This window comes from Trichomycterus rosablanca, chromosome 16 (genome assembly GCF_030014385.1).
Source record: "Trichomycterus rosablanca isolate fTriRos1 chromosome 16, fTriRos1.hap1, whole genome shotgun sequence".
NCBI lineage: Eukaryota > Metazoa > Chordata > Actinopteri > Siluriformes > Trichomycteridae > Trichomycterus > Trichomycterus rosablanca.
Genome location: NC_086003.1, coordinates 14,209,599 through 14,223,016, shown reverse-complemented (window position 1 = coordinate 14,223,016; position 13,418 = coordinate 14,209,599). Strand labels below are relative to the sequence as shown.

The 13,418-nt window shown below is 41.5% G+C and overlaps 1 protein-coding gene across 3 annotated transcripts; it reads right to left on the bottom strand.

Annotated features, from left to right (window-relative positions):
• Window positions 1-460: 460 nt before the first annotated feature.
• On the bottom strand, window positions 461-2,823 carry LOC134330608 (uncharacterized). 3 transcript variants are annotated; one of them, XR_010015020.1, is made up of 2 exons: window positions 2,114-2,823; window positions 461-773 (listed from the first exon to the last, which is right to left on the bottom strand). XR_010015020.1 is itself a non-coding variant. In XM_063011807.1 (2 exons), exon 1 carries the CDS (start codon window positions 2,806-2,808, stop codon window positions 2,167-2,169), a length of 642 nt encoding a protein of 213 aa, XP_062867877.1. In that variant the 5' UTR covers window positions 2,809-2,823; the 3' UTR covers window positions 461-2,029; window positions 2,125-2,166. The 3 variants fall into 3 exon arrangements, 2 of the variants coding, with proteins under 2 accessions (XP_062867877.1, XP_062867878.1); XM_063011807.1 differs by having other exon boundaries at window positions 461-2,029; window positions 2,125-2,823; XM_063011808.1 differs by having other exon boundaries at window positions 2,125-2,823.
• Window positions 2,824-13,418: the final 10,595 nt, after the last annotated feature.

Sequence of the window (13,418 nt, the reverse complement as noted above, 5' to 3'; positions counted from 1 at the left end):
CGACGACCCCGTACTGTTACACATCTTAAGACGTGTTTGCAGGAAGAATGGGACAAAATAAAAGCTGAAACACTAAATCACTTGGTATCCTCGGTGCCAAAACGTCTTTTAAGTGTGGTGAAAAGGAATAGCAACATTACAAAGTGGTAAATGCTTTACCGTCCCAACTTTTTTTGGAATTTGTTGCAGACCTGAAATGCAGGATTGGATGTTTATTAATAAATGAAATGAAGTTGAGCAGAAAAAAACATGATCCTTGGAATGAACTGGAGTTGACATTGCAAGTTTAAGTCAAGTTCCAGTAAACGTGACGCTGTGCCAGTGGTACAAGACTGGACAAAGAAAAGTGCCACATTTCATTGCCGTCATTAAATTATACTCATAAATTAAATGATAGATTAAATGAAAGCTACAATATCAATAATCTGCATTGATCTCTTTCTTTTTGAATATTGTTTTATTTATTTATCTATTTTGCAGCATTATTCCACATCAGCCAGCACTATTTATCTAATACATCTCATGCCATTAGATAATGACACATTTCTCAGCCATACAGATGTGTACAGCTTTTAAAGTCAGCAGTATTGTCTGGGCAGCTCCTCTGATTAATGTCCTCGTGGTTTGCTTATACAGTTTGGTGGGATGGCCTGATCTTGCCGAGGTGTCGATGCTGCCATACACTTTCCGCTCCTCTGAACGTTACTCGGAGGAATAGTTCAAGCTGTTGAATTTTGCTGGGTTCGATTCCCCGGCCACCCAGGATCTTCTTCCTGTGAGATGATGAGGCGTATTTACAGCCAAGCCGGAAAGTCTGCACACCCCTGTCACCTTCTCCACGTTTTATTACGTTACAGACTCATTCTACAGTATAATAGATTGAGTTTATTTTACTGACAAAAATGGTTTATTTAGGGGTTACATATCTGTACACACCCTTAGCCTAATACTTGGTTGATACACCTTTGGCAGCAATTACAGCTTTAAAGCATCTTGGGAAAGAAGCTATGAGCTTGGCACACTTGTTTCTGGACATTTTTGCCCATTCCTCTTGGCATATCCTTGCAAGCTCCGTCAGGTTGGATGAGGAGCGTCGGTACACAGCCATTTTCAGCTCCTTCCACACATGTTTGATTGGATTCAGGTCTGGGCTCTGGCTGGGCTACTCAAGGACATTCACAGACTCCAAAGCCACTCCATTGTTTAAAGTTTAAACTTCACCCCAGTCTGAGGTCCAGAGCGCTCTGGAGCAGGTTTTTTTTCAAGGATCTCGGTGTACTTAGCTGCATTCATCTTTCCCACTATCAGGACTAGACGCCCCGCTCCCGCTGCTGAAAAACATCCCCACATCATGATGCTGCCACCGCCATGCTTCACTGTAAGAATGGCATTAGCCAGGTGATGAGCGGTGCCTGGTTTCCTCCAGATGTGACGCTTGGTATTCAGGCCAAAAATTTCAATTTTGGAATCTTGTTTCTCACGGTTTGAGAGTCCTCTAGGTGCCTTTTGGCAAACTTCCGTCTGGCCACTCTACCATAAAGGTGATTTGTGGAGTGCTGCCTGGATGGTTGATCTTCTGATAGGTTCTCTTAACTCCACAAGGATACGCTGGAGCTCTGTCAGAGTGACCCTTGGGTTCCTGCTCCCCTCCCTGGCCAAGGCCTGTCTTCCCCGATCGCTCAGTTTGGCCGGGCGCCCACGTCTAGGAAGATTTTTGGTGGTTCCAAACTTCTTCCATTTACGAATGATGGTGGCCACTGTGCTCTTTGGGATCTGTAAAGCTGCAGCAATTTTTCTGTACCCTTCTCCAGATCTATGCCTTAATACAATCCTGTTTCTGAGGTTTTTAATACATTTTTTAATTAATAAATCAGCACAAATGTCATTGTGGGCTATTTTGTGTGGATGTTTGAGGCAAAAAAAGAACTCAATCTATTATAGAATGAGTCTGTAACGTAATAAAACGTGGAGAAGGTGAAAGGGGTGTGCAGACTTTCCGGCTTGACTGTATTTGTTGAGATCAGTTTATCTGTTGAAGAAAATACAATTATTTAATGATTGAAATGGAACAAATGCAGCAACTCGTTAAATCTTTATCTTGAGAAGCGATAACCTGTTAAAAACCTGATATTTTTTTCTTCATTCTTTTTTCTCTGTTCTTTCATCCTATCCGTCCAATCTTTGCTCCCGCACAGCTGCTAGCTCCTCGACTTTTACCACAGCTACCAAAAGTCTCTTTTCCAACAGTATTTGCTGCTCTTGGTCTTTTTGTCTCAGTGCCTCTAGTTTTTTGATTTTTCTCATCATTTCCTCTTTCTCCTGCCTCGCGGTGCTTCTCTCCTCCTCCCACTGCGCTTTCAGACCTTCCTCCACCAGTCTGTGTTGATCTTCCTCCTTCAGTCGGAGTCTCTGTGCATCCTGCACGTTGCTTCTCGCTTTCTCCGTCTCCTTGGCCATGGATGCCACGCTCTCCTGGTACTGCTGGAGCTGACTCTCATAGAGGTGCCCTTTCCACGCAGTGCTTACCTGGCACCTCTTTTTCTCTGACTCATAGAGCATCTTCAGCCTTATCTGTCTGTCTACTTCATCCAGCAAACTCTTCCTTTGCTTCCCCAACCTGTCTCGCAGTCTCTCCGTCTCCCGCCTCTCGGCCCTCAGCCCGGCCTCCAGCTCCCTTAGCCTGTTGCTCCGCGATTGGCAGCAGCGGCGCAGGAACGACAGAAGTCGGTCTCTAACGGCTGACCATGTTGTCATGGTTGTACTGAAATATTTTTTTAAACGAAGTAACGTAGCACGAACACCAAACATCAACGTGTCTCTCAAGTCGTCAAAACGAAGTGACTCTGAAAGTCATGACGTGGGTCCTTTTATAGGCTGTATGTGTGATGTCATCATTCTATTCTATTATGACATCATCGTGTTCTACAGCGGTGCATGTTTCAGTAATTTTTAGATGCCACACTCTCATTTTATATGTATACACACACATATCTCCTTAATTTGAACTTATTAAGGCATTTTTAAACAATAATCCAACCTGTTGATTCCGAGCCAAACTATTCACTTAAGCGAATCGGTTCCTCTGAACCACCAGCATAGAGTGGGAGCCAAACAGGCATTTCAAGTGTCGATTCTGAGCCAAAGTATCACTTCAGCATACAGATTCCTCCAAACTGCCCTGTATAGAGTGAAAGCCAGGCATTATCAGTTCAAATTATTACTATTATTATTATTATTTGTATTTTTAAAGGCTTTTAATAATTGATTTTCAGGGTCGTGTATTAGGTAGAGCCTTAATGATGATCTAAAGCTTGTGTGTGGCTTGACCATTTAAACCAAGTTTACAAAGCATTTTTTACATCCTTTACATCCAACCTAACAAACTTAAATATACAGTAACTTTCTCTACATTTTAGTGCACATTTATGTACAGCCCCAAATCAGAAAAAGTTAGGACAGCATGGAAAATGCAAATAATAAAACATTATACAGAGTTTCTTACATTAACTTTGACTCTTATTTCAATGTAGACATGTAATTCTGTATTGTAGTGCTTGACAAAGGTTTGCCAAAGTAATCCCTTGCCCATGTGGTTATATCAGCTATTGTTGAGTGGTGGTTCTTGATGCAGTACCGTCTGAGGGGTCGAAGATCACTGAAATTCCTCCTGATTCCTTGAATGGTTTAATGATATTATGCACTGTAGAGGGAGAAATATGCAAATCCTTTCCAATCTTTCTTTGAGGTACATTGTTTTTAAGCATTTTAATCATTTTCTCACACATTTGTTGACAAACTGGAGATCATCTGATCATCTTTGCTCATCAAAGACTCAGCCTTTCCCGGATGCTGCTTTTGTACCAAACCATGATTACAACCTGTTGGGCGGCACGGTGGCTAAGTGGGTAGCACTGTCGTCCCACAGCAAGAAGGTCCTGGGTTTAATCCCTAGGTGGGGCGGTCCGGGTCCTTTCTATGTGGAGTTTGCATGTTCTCCCCATGTCGGTGTGGGTTTCCTTCAGATGCTCCGGTTTCCTCCCACAATCCAAAGACGTGCAAGTGAGGTGAATTGGAGATACTAAATTGTCCATGACTGTGTTTGATATAACCTTGTGAACTGAAGAACCTTGTGTAATGAGTAACTATTGTTTCTGTCATGAATGTAACCAAAGTGATTTTAACATGATGTTAAAATCCTAATAAACAAACAATCACCTGTTGACATCACCTGTTTGGAATCACATAATTGTTTAGTTTTTTCACCTCATTACTTGCCCTAAATTGCCCCCATCCCAACTTTTTTTGGAATGTGTTGCAGGACTAAATTGCAGGAATGGAGGTATATTAACAAATGAAATATCTTGAAGTTGAGCAGATAAAACATGAAACATTTTGGGTTCAAACTGTTTGCAATCAAATAAAAGTCAAAGTAAATGTAAGGAACACTGCATTTTATTTGCATTTTCCATACTGTCCCAACTTTTTCTGATTTGGGGTTGTATTTTTTGCAAAATGTATAAATGTATCATAGCTGATTCACATGACACTTTTATAAATGAGCAAATAAAGAACACTTGTGCATTAATTTGAACAGGTGTTGGTGTGTTATTACTAAAATAACAAAATGTGTAATTTTACCATTGACCAAACCTTTGTGCAAGACTATAGTTTGTTATTTACAGTTTATAGTACTTAATAATGCAACCAGAGGATGAAATGTTTGCGACATGTTTGCGATCACTTGTTAATCCCTTTCTGTAAGCCCTCTCACTTTATGACTAAGCTGTTGTTACTCATAATTTTTTTCATTTTTTTAGTACAGCACAGGAAGTTACCCAAGTTACTTAAGTATTCAGTATAATCTGTTTTAATGACAGCATTTTTGTACAAACATTGAAAGGTCCCTGTATGTTGGTTAAGATGCACATCAGGTAAAATGAGGGATTTGACTTTCACCCTGCCTTTCACTCTTTTGTGTTTGGACCAGAGATGTTCACAAGTCCCAAACTACAAGTCAGAGTCAAGTCACAAGTCTTTAGGCTAGAGTCCGAGTCAAGTCACAAGTCTTTAGGCTAGAGTCTGAGTCAAGTCACGAGTCTTTAGGCTAGAGTCCAAATCAATTTACGAGTCTTTAGTCTAGAGTCCAAATGAATTCACGAGTCTTTAGGCTAGAGTCCAAGTCAAGTCAAAGTCTTTAGGCTAGAGTCCAAGTCACACGAGTCTTTAGGCTGGAGTCCAAGTCAAGTCACGAGTCAATATAATATACACAAAACATATATTGGAAATGTAGCTTAGAAATAATAAGTTCAGATAAAACAATAAGTTCATATAAAAACAACAACAGATTAGTGACTGTATTTTGCCGTTTTACTTAGTGCCTTTACTTTCCTAGTCATTGTGCAAATGAATGTAATTTCTGTAACAAGAAGGTACCAGTTAAAAGCTTAAACTGATACATTTTGTTTTCATTGCAAAACAAAAGCATGCGATAAATCACGACACAGGGGCCAAAATCCAAAACACAGCAAAAAAATAATAACCACTGCTTACCTTAGATTATGTTCTTCCAGATGCTATTACATTTATAACCATGTGTTGTCCCATTAGGAATATAATCCTTTCTTTTGTAAATGTGCTTATAATTAAAAACTTTTCCCGGTTGTGAAGTAAAACACGAACTCGTTAGAAAGCCAATCAAGTGTTTCATTAACACATCATCTGTGTGATGCAAACTGAATAAATGCAAATAACAGCATTTCTTACTATAAATTAAAATCAGAAGGTCTGATTGGTTCAGAAAGCGGTCTTTCAACCATTAGCGCCAATTCTGCAGAAGCGTTCCATTCACCCCAGTTGTTCCTGTGAAGTGCACTACGTAGGGTATTCCACCATTTTAAGTGAGATTCCAATCCAAAGGTAACGAAAATGTTCAAATAAAGTGAACTTCAAACTGTGTAGGGAGTAGGGAGCAACGCTTCATTAACACAACTAAAGTTAACACATGCTGACGCTAGGGACTCTTGTTGTTTACAAGTCAGTTTTTTGTGAGTCATGAGTCAAGTCCAAGTCATTTGAAACGAGTCCGAGTCGAGTCTGAAGTCGCTGTGTGTGCGACTTACGTGCGAGTCCCCATCTCTGGTTTAGACTGACCAAGTTAGCAAATGACCCTGCTGAGAGTCACCCTGACCATATAGCTTAAACAAAGGAAGGTACTATATCAAGTAAATTGCAATGACAAGGGAATACATGTGTGTATGTGTGTGTCCTTAATGTCTTTTACAGAGATTCTGCTCCAGTTATTCTGCACCCAACGTCTGCAGGAAGCATCAGGTCACCCATTACAATGCTTTACACAAATCTTAGAGCGTCTGGTACTTCAGCCTCGTGCTCTTAAATGGAATACAGAAACTATTGCACTCCAGAAACTATGAATAAACACATTAAGCAAACAGATTTTAAATAGGGTCAAAACATTTAGTTCCAAATATGCTAAAGTTTAGTGATGATATAAGAAAATCATCTTCAACCAGCAGAACTGTGATTAACAGTCCATAGTACATATGGTGTCTTCTGATCTTTAGCACATCCAATTTTTACCCAATTGTCTTATGCTTCCTCTCTCCAGGTGCTGACCCCTGTCCTGATTGAGGAGAGCGAACTGACACACGCCCCCTCTGACACGTGTGCAGTAGCCGACTGCATCTTTTCACCTGCACGAGGTGAGTTCATATGCGGATCAGCTTTGTGTCTGGAGAGCCAGACCCTGATCACACATGATCCCTCAACTCTGTGCGTTCAGACACCATCAATCAGCCAGCAGAGGTCGTAATTGCATCAGTTATTAGAAGTCTCTATCTGGCTTTTCCCTCCCTGTATGAACAACAAGCCAATCGTTGTTCATATAGCAACCCTGCCCAGCCGCATGGCAGAGTAGCGTTTCGAACCGACAAGTTCAAAATGTAAGCTCTGGTGTGCTAGTGTGTTTTACCACCGTGCCACCTGAGCGGCTACATATGGTGTCTTAAAAAATATATACTGTAAATGTTGGACCCTCTGGCTGGTCAATTAATTTTAAGAGGTTAAAAAGACAACATGGCATGACATTGTTGGATCTATAATATACACCAGGCATAACATCATGACCACTGACAGGTGATGTAAATACCACTGATTATCTCTTCATCACGGCACCTGTTAGTGGGTGGGATATATTAGGCAGCAAGTGAACATTTTATCCCCAGAGTTGATGTGTTAGAAGCAGGAAAAATGGGCGAGCGTAAGGATTTGAGCGAGTTTCACAAGGGCCAGATTGTGATGGCTAGACGACTGGGTCAGAGCATCTCCAAAACTGCAGTGGTCAGTATCTATCAAAAGTGGTCCAAGGAAGAAACCGTGATAAACAGGCGACAGGGTCATGGGCGGCCAAGGCTCATTGATGCACGTGGGGAGCGAAGGCTGAATAGACAAGCTACTGTAGCTCAAATTGCTGAAGAAGTTAATGCTGGTTCTGATAGAAAGGTGTCAGAATACACAGTGCATCACAGTTTGTTGCATATGGGGCTGCATAGCCGCAGACCAGTCAGGGTGCCCATGCTGACCCCTGACCACCGAAAGCGCCAACAATGGCAAATGAGCATTGGAACTGGACCACGGAGCAATGGAAGAAGGTGGCCTGGTCTGATGAATCACGTTTTCTTTTACATCACGTGGATGGCCGGGTGCGTGTGCGTCACTTAACTGGGCAGAACATGACACCAGGATGCACTATGTGAAGAAGGAAAGCCGGCGGAGACAGTGTGATGTTTTGGGCAATGTTCTGCTGGGAAACCTTGGGTCTTGCAAATCCATGTGGATGTTACTTTGACACGTACCACCTACCTAAGCATTGTTGCAGACCATGTACACCCTTTCATGGTAACGGTATTCCCTGATGGCTGTGGCCTCTTTCAGCAGGTTAATGCGCCCCTGCCAAAGAGCAAAAATGGTTCAGGAATGGTTTGAGGAGCACAACAACAAGATTGAGGTGTTGACCTCGCCTCCAAATTCCCCAGATCTCAATCCAATCGAGCATCTGTGGGATGTGCCGGACAAACAAGTCCGATCCATGGAGGACGACCTCACAACTTACAGGAGTTAAAGGATCTGCTGTTCAGATACCACAGCAAACCTTCAGGGGTCTAGTGGAGTCCATGCCTCGATGGGTCAGGGCTGTTTTGGCAGCAAAAGGGGAACCAACACAATATTAGGAAGGTTGTTATGCCTGATTTGTGTATATTTTGTTTAATAATTCTAAAGATAAATCTATTAAAAGATTAAAACAATGCCTTGTGGGACACATTCATGCCCTTTATGTTCTGAAAAATCTTCACTGATGCAAGCAAATTAGTTCTATAATGCACAATCTCAGTGACTCATCACACGAATGCTGTTCACATCGGCTTGCAAAATGTTTGTGGTCAGGCCTGGACTGGAAGGTTGGAAACGGAAATGGTTTGCTAATGTGAAAGTCTGCAATTTTAGATGTGTGAATTTAGCCAAAGCTTACGTGCAATACTTGCAATTCAAATATGATTTCTGTTTTTATCTATCAAAGCAAGTTATCTATTAGAGGATTTTATGAGGCCAGGAGTGCCATGGAAGCTTATGAAGGAGGCTGTGTGTGGGAAAATTTTTCAGACAAAACAAACTCAGACTTAATGTCCAAGGTTCACCTTTTAAAACCAAACAGCACTGAAGTGGCTGCAGAGCACGTCTTTGACTGTCCTTGAGTGGCTCAGACAAACCCAGATCTAAACCCCATTGAATATCTGTTGCATTCTTTTATCTGTGTAAGATCTCTAAAATAAGAAATATAAAAGGGATCTTCAAAAAGTTTCCACACTGTTATGTTTTGGTTGAAAATTATCAGGGTGGGAGGAGTAGTAATTGGTCGTGTCTGAGAGAGCTTATAGTCTGGATTTAGCGCCAACTGATTTCCACCTTTTTGGACCACTCAAAGAAGCTTTAAGGGGAAGAAGATTTTCATGTGATGATGATGATGTGAAAGCAGTGGTGGATCAGTGGCTACACGCTGAACCAAAACATTTAAAAAGTTGGTACCTGCCGCTCAGGTGGCGCAGCGGTAAAAACACACGCTGTTCACCAGAGCTGAGATCTCGAATACATCGTATCGAATCTCGGCTCTGCCTGCCAGCTGAGGCTGAGCGGCCACATGAACATGTTCAGATAGGGGCGGGATTAAGCCGGATGGGGACTCTCTCTCAGACTAGTGCGATTACGACCTCTGCGGGCCGGTTGGTGGCGCCTGCACGGAGATGGGAAAAGAGTGCGGTAGAGGGTGTGGCTCTCCGTACACAGCAATGTACTACACTGCACTCGTCAAGTGTAGGTGATAAGATGTTCGATTGCTGTGCACGTGTCGGAGGGTGCGTGGAGCAGCCTCGTCCTCCCCAATCAGGAGCAGGGACCAGCATTAGTGAGAGGATGATTGACGGGCAGAAATTGGATGCGCTCAAGTGGGAGAAAAAAAGGGGGGGGAAAAAAAGAAGTTGGTACGATGCTGGGAATAATGCATCAGAAGGTGACTATGTAGAAAAGTGATGTCATTTGTTTTTGAAATTCTTAATAAATAGAGTTAAAAAAGTGTGGAAACTTTTTGAAGAACCCTCGTACTTCTCGGTTAGATTATTGTAATGCTCTTCATACTGGATGCTCTGGTAGATCCATAAACAAACTCCAGTTGGTTCAAAATGCAGCAGCTCGAGTGCTAACTAGAACTAGAAGGTTTGATCGTATTAGTCCTGTTCTATCATCTGTACTCTAGCTGCCAGTTAAATTCCGCATTAATTACAAAATACTTTAACTAACCTATAAAACGGTATGGCAGCTTGGTGAGTAGCACTGTCACCTCACAGCAAGAAGGTCCTGGGTTCGATTCCCAGTTGGAGCGGTCCGGATCCTTTCTGTGTGAAGTTTGCATGTTCTACTTGTGTCGCATGGGTTTCCTCCAGGAGCTTCGATTTCCTCCTACAGTTCAAAGACACGCAAGTGAGGTGAATTGGAGATACAAAATTATCCATGACTGTGTTTGACATTAAAGACATGAACTGATGAATCTTGTGTAACCAGTAGCTACCTGTACTGTCATGAATGTAACCAAAGTGTGTAAACATGACATTAAAATCCTAATAAATAAATAAATAAAAAGCCCTGCATGGCCTGGCTCCACAGTATCTCATACCCCTTTTCCACCGGCACGGATCCGGTTTCGTTCTGGTTCGCGAACTTGATTTTGAACCAGTTCTGCGTGTTTCCACCAGAAAAAAGAGGTTCCGGACAGCGAACTAGCGTTCTAATCTGGTACCACAGAATACTTGGTTTTTCAGCACAAACCGTGACGTCATCTGTGGGCGTGTCACAGTGTAGAGGTTTGGACGCTTTCACATTAGACATTATAACATTTATATAGAATTTAAACAACTTTCATCTTTTAAAGTTCACCTGATTACATTTTAAGCCAGTTTGCCGCTGATATTTTCAAAGCGACGAACTGTATGATATAACGTGGTAAAAGTGACCAGGACAGAACGAGAAGTGCTTAACGTGAAAAATAAAGCGTAACGTGGTTTGTTGTACTAAAACAATGACTGATGAATTTGGGCAGTACAGAGCACTTTTTTAGAGCAGAAATTAAGTGTTTCTGTGTCGCTGAACAAATCGGCTATTTGCGCCGAGGGTCGGGTGAGAGCGAAGCGCAAAACGCTTCTCACGTCAATGAACTAAAGAAAACAACTGCGACAAACACGTCTACGTCTTCTTATCACCAATAGTTGATCAATGCTTTTTGCATAAAAACAAAACATCTGTAAGAACTGCACAATTGCTCGCACATAATCTACACGCTCCGGCATCATGTTACTACTCTTTACCGTTGATGGAGCAGGTTTGGTTCCCAAAAACTGGTGGAAACGCATGTCGGTTCTCTACAAAACACCAAGGTTCGAAAAAACAGAACAGAACCGGTTCAAGAACCAGGGTTCTTTTGGTGGAAAAGAACTAACAGTGAACTTATTGAGCACTACAACCCAGCACGTTTACTTCGTTCACAAGGTGCAGGGTTACTTATAGTTACTAGATTACAGCTGATGGAAGAGCATTTTCCTACATAGCCCTTACATAGCCTATGTAGATAAATCCGTAAAAATGGCAATTATAACTATTCAAAATCAAACCCACAACCCAAAGTGTGCAATAAGTGAAGGGGTCTGAACATTAGCTGAATCTATTGTGAATCCATGTGAACTGAGCACATTAAACTGCACCTGCTTTGTAAGGGAGCTTTCACATCTTGAGGCACCTTGATTAAACATGTATTCATCCACAGAGGGCACATTAAAACTGAAATCTCATTTATACTTCATTACCTTCAAAATTCCATTTAAACATTTCTGGCTTTTATGAACTAATCAAGTCATTTTAATCCAGTAAATTGCTTTGTCCTTCTTGGCTAAAAATTTTAAACACATATGAGTTTGCTGATGCTTTAAATATGGTCATTTATAAGCTGCTACACAATTATACTATTTTTCCAATGTAGATGGCACAAACATCTAGACTCATTATGCCTTCTCTGCCACTCTACCATGTGTTTACCAAATCCCGAGTAACAAAAATGTTTTACAATTGATCTTAAAGGACAGATCTTAAAGACTATTTAACGGAAAAGACAATAGGAGGGCCATTCCACAGAATAGGTGCCAGTTGCGTGTAGTAACTAATTGAAATTAAACTTCATTTAATATCTATCAACACTGAAGAGTAACACACATACTTAACTACTCGGAATGTTGATTGGTCAATCTCAGGCACCTTTGTTTAATTTTTACAAGGTTTCTAAGTGGAAGATGGCTGTATATGAGTAACAGGACTTGTTGTGCTGGTATGAGTGGATAAGACAGAAGCGCTGATGGAGTTTTTAAACACCTCACTGTCACTGCTGGACTGAGAATAGTCCACCAACCAAAAATATGCAGCCAACAGCGTCCCGTGGGCAGCGTCCTGCGACCACTGATGAAGATCTCAAAGGTGACCAACTCAAACAGCAGCAGTAGATGAGCGATCGTCTCTGACTTTACATCTACAAGGTGGACCAACTAGGTAGGAGTGTCTAATAGAGTGGACAGTGAGTGAGCATGATATTTAAAAACTCCAGCAGCGCTGCTGTTTCTGATCCACTCATACCAGCACAACACACACTAACACACCACCACCATGTCAGTGTCACTGCAGTGCTGAGAATGATCCACCACCTAAATAATACTTGCTCTGTGGGGGTCCTGACCATTGAAGAACAGCATGAAAGAGAGCTAACAAAGCATGCAGCGAAACAGATGGACTACAGTCAGTAATTGTAGAACTACAAAGTGCTTCTATATGGTAAGTGGAGCTGATAAAATGGACAGTGAGTGTAGAAACAAGGAGGTGGTTTTAATGTTATGGCTGATCGGTATACATTTATACATATAATGTCCTGGGGATGGAAATGGCCCAGATACCATCTCACACTCCACTTAATCAAATCCTCCTGTGTGCTAATACTATTTGCCACTATATTTTATGTTAGATGAATATGAATAATATTCATAATAAATGAATATAAAATATAGAAATTTAATTGTTAGTAAAACATAAAATTCATGTGTTAATTTCTTTATTTAACTGACTAACATACAAAGGAAAAAAATTTCACTGACCAACTTAATAGATTACTTATTTATTGTCTGTTTTACCACCGCTTTGTCTTATTAAAGAAACACCCCAGACAGGTTGCCAATTCATCACAGGACAAACACACACAAACACACACAAACACACAAACACAGGGGGACTTTAGTATATCCAATTAACCTTAATGCATGTCCTTGGACTGTGGGATGAAACCAGAGCACCAGAAAGAAACCCACACAGTCACGGGGAGAACATGCAAACTCCACACAGAAAGGACCCTGATCGCTCCACCTGCGAATCAAACCCAGGACCTTCTTGCTTTGAGGTAACAGTGCTACCCACCAACTTAACTGGTCATTCGTTCATTGTCTGTTTTACCACTGCTTTATCCTATGAAGGAAACACCCCAGGCAGGTTGCCAATTCATCACAGGGCAAACACACACACTCAAACCAAGGGGGATTTTAGTATATCCAATTAACCTTAATGCATGTCCTTGAACTGTGGGATGAAATCAGAGCGGCAGAAAGAAACCCACACAGACACAGGGAGAACATACAGTATATACTACACAGAGAAAGGACCCCTTACCGCTCCACCTGGGAATCAAGCCCAGGACCTTCTTGCTGTGAGGTAACAGTGCTACCCACTAAACCACCCGTGAGTTTTTACTCATAGGTAAATTCATCACG

What these genes read in the sequence shown, in the direction of transcription:
- LOC134330608 (XM_063011807.1), bottom strand. Translation starts at nt 2,808, where the DNA reads ATGTTTGGTGTTCGTGCTACGTTACTTCGTTTAAAAAAATATTTCAGT.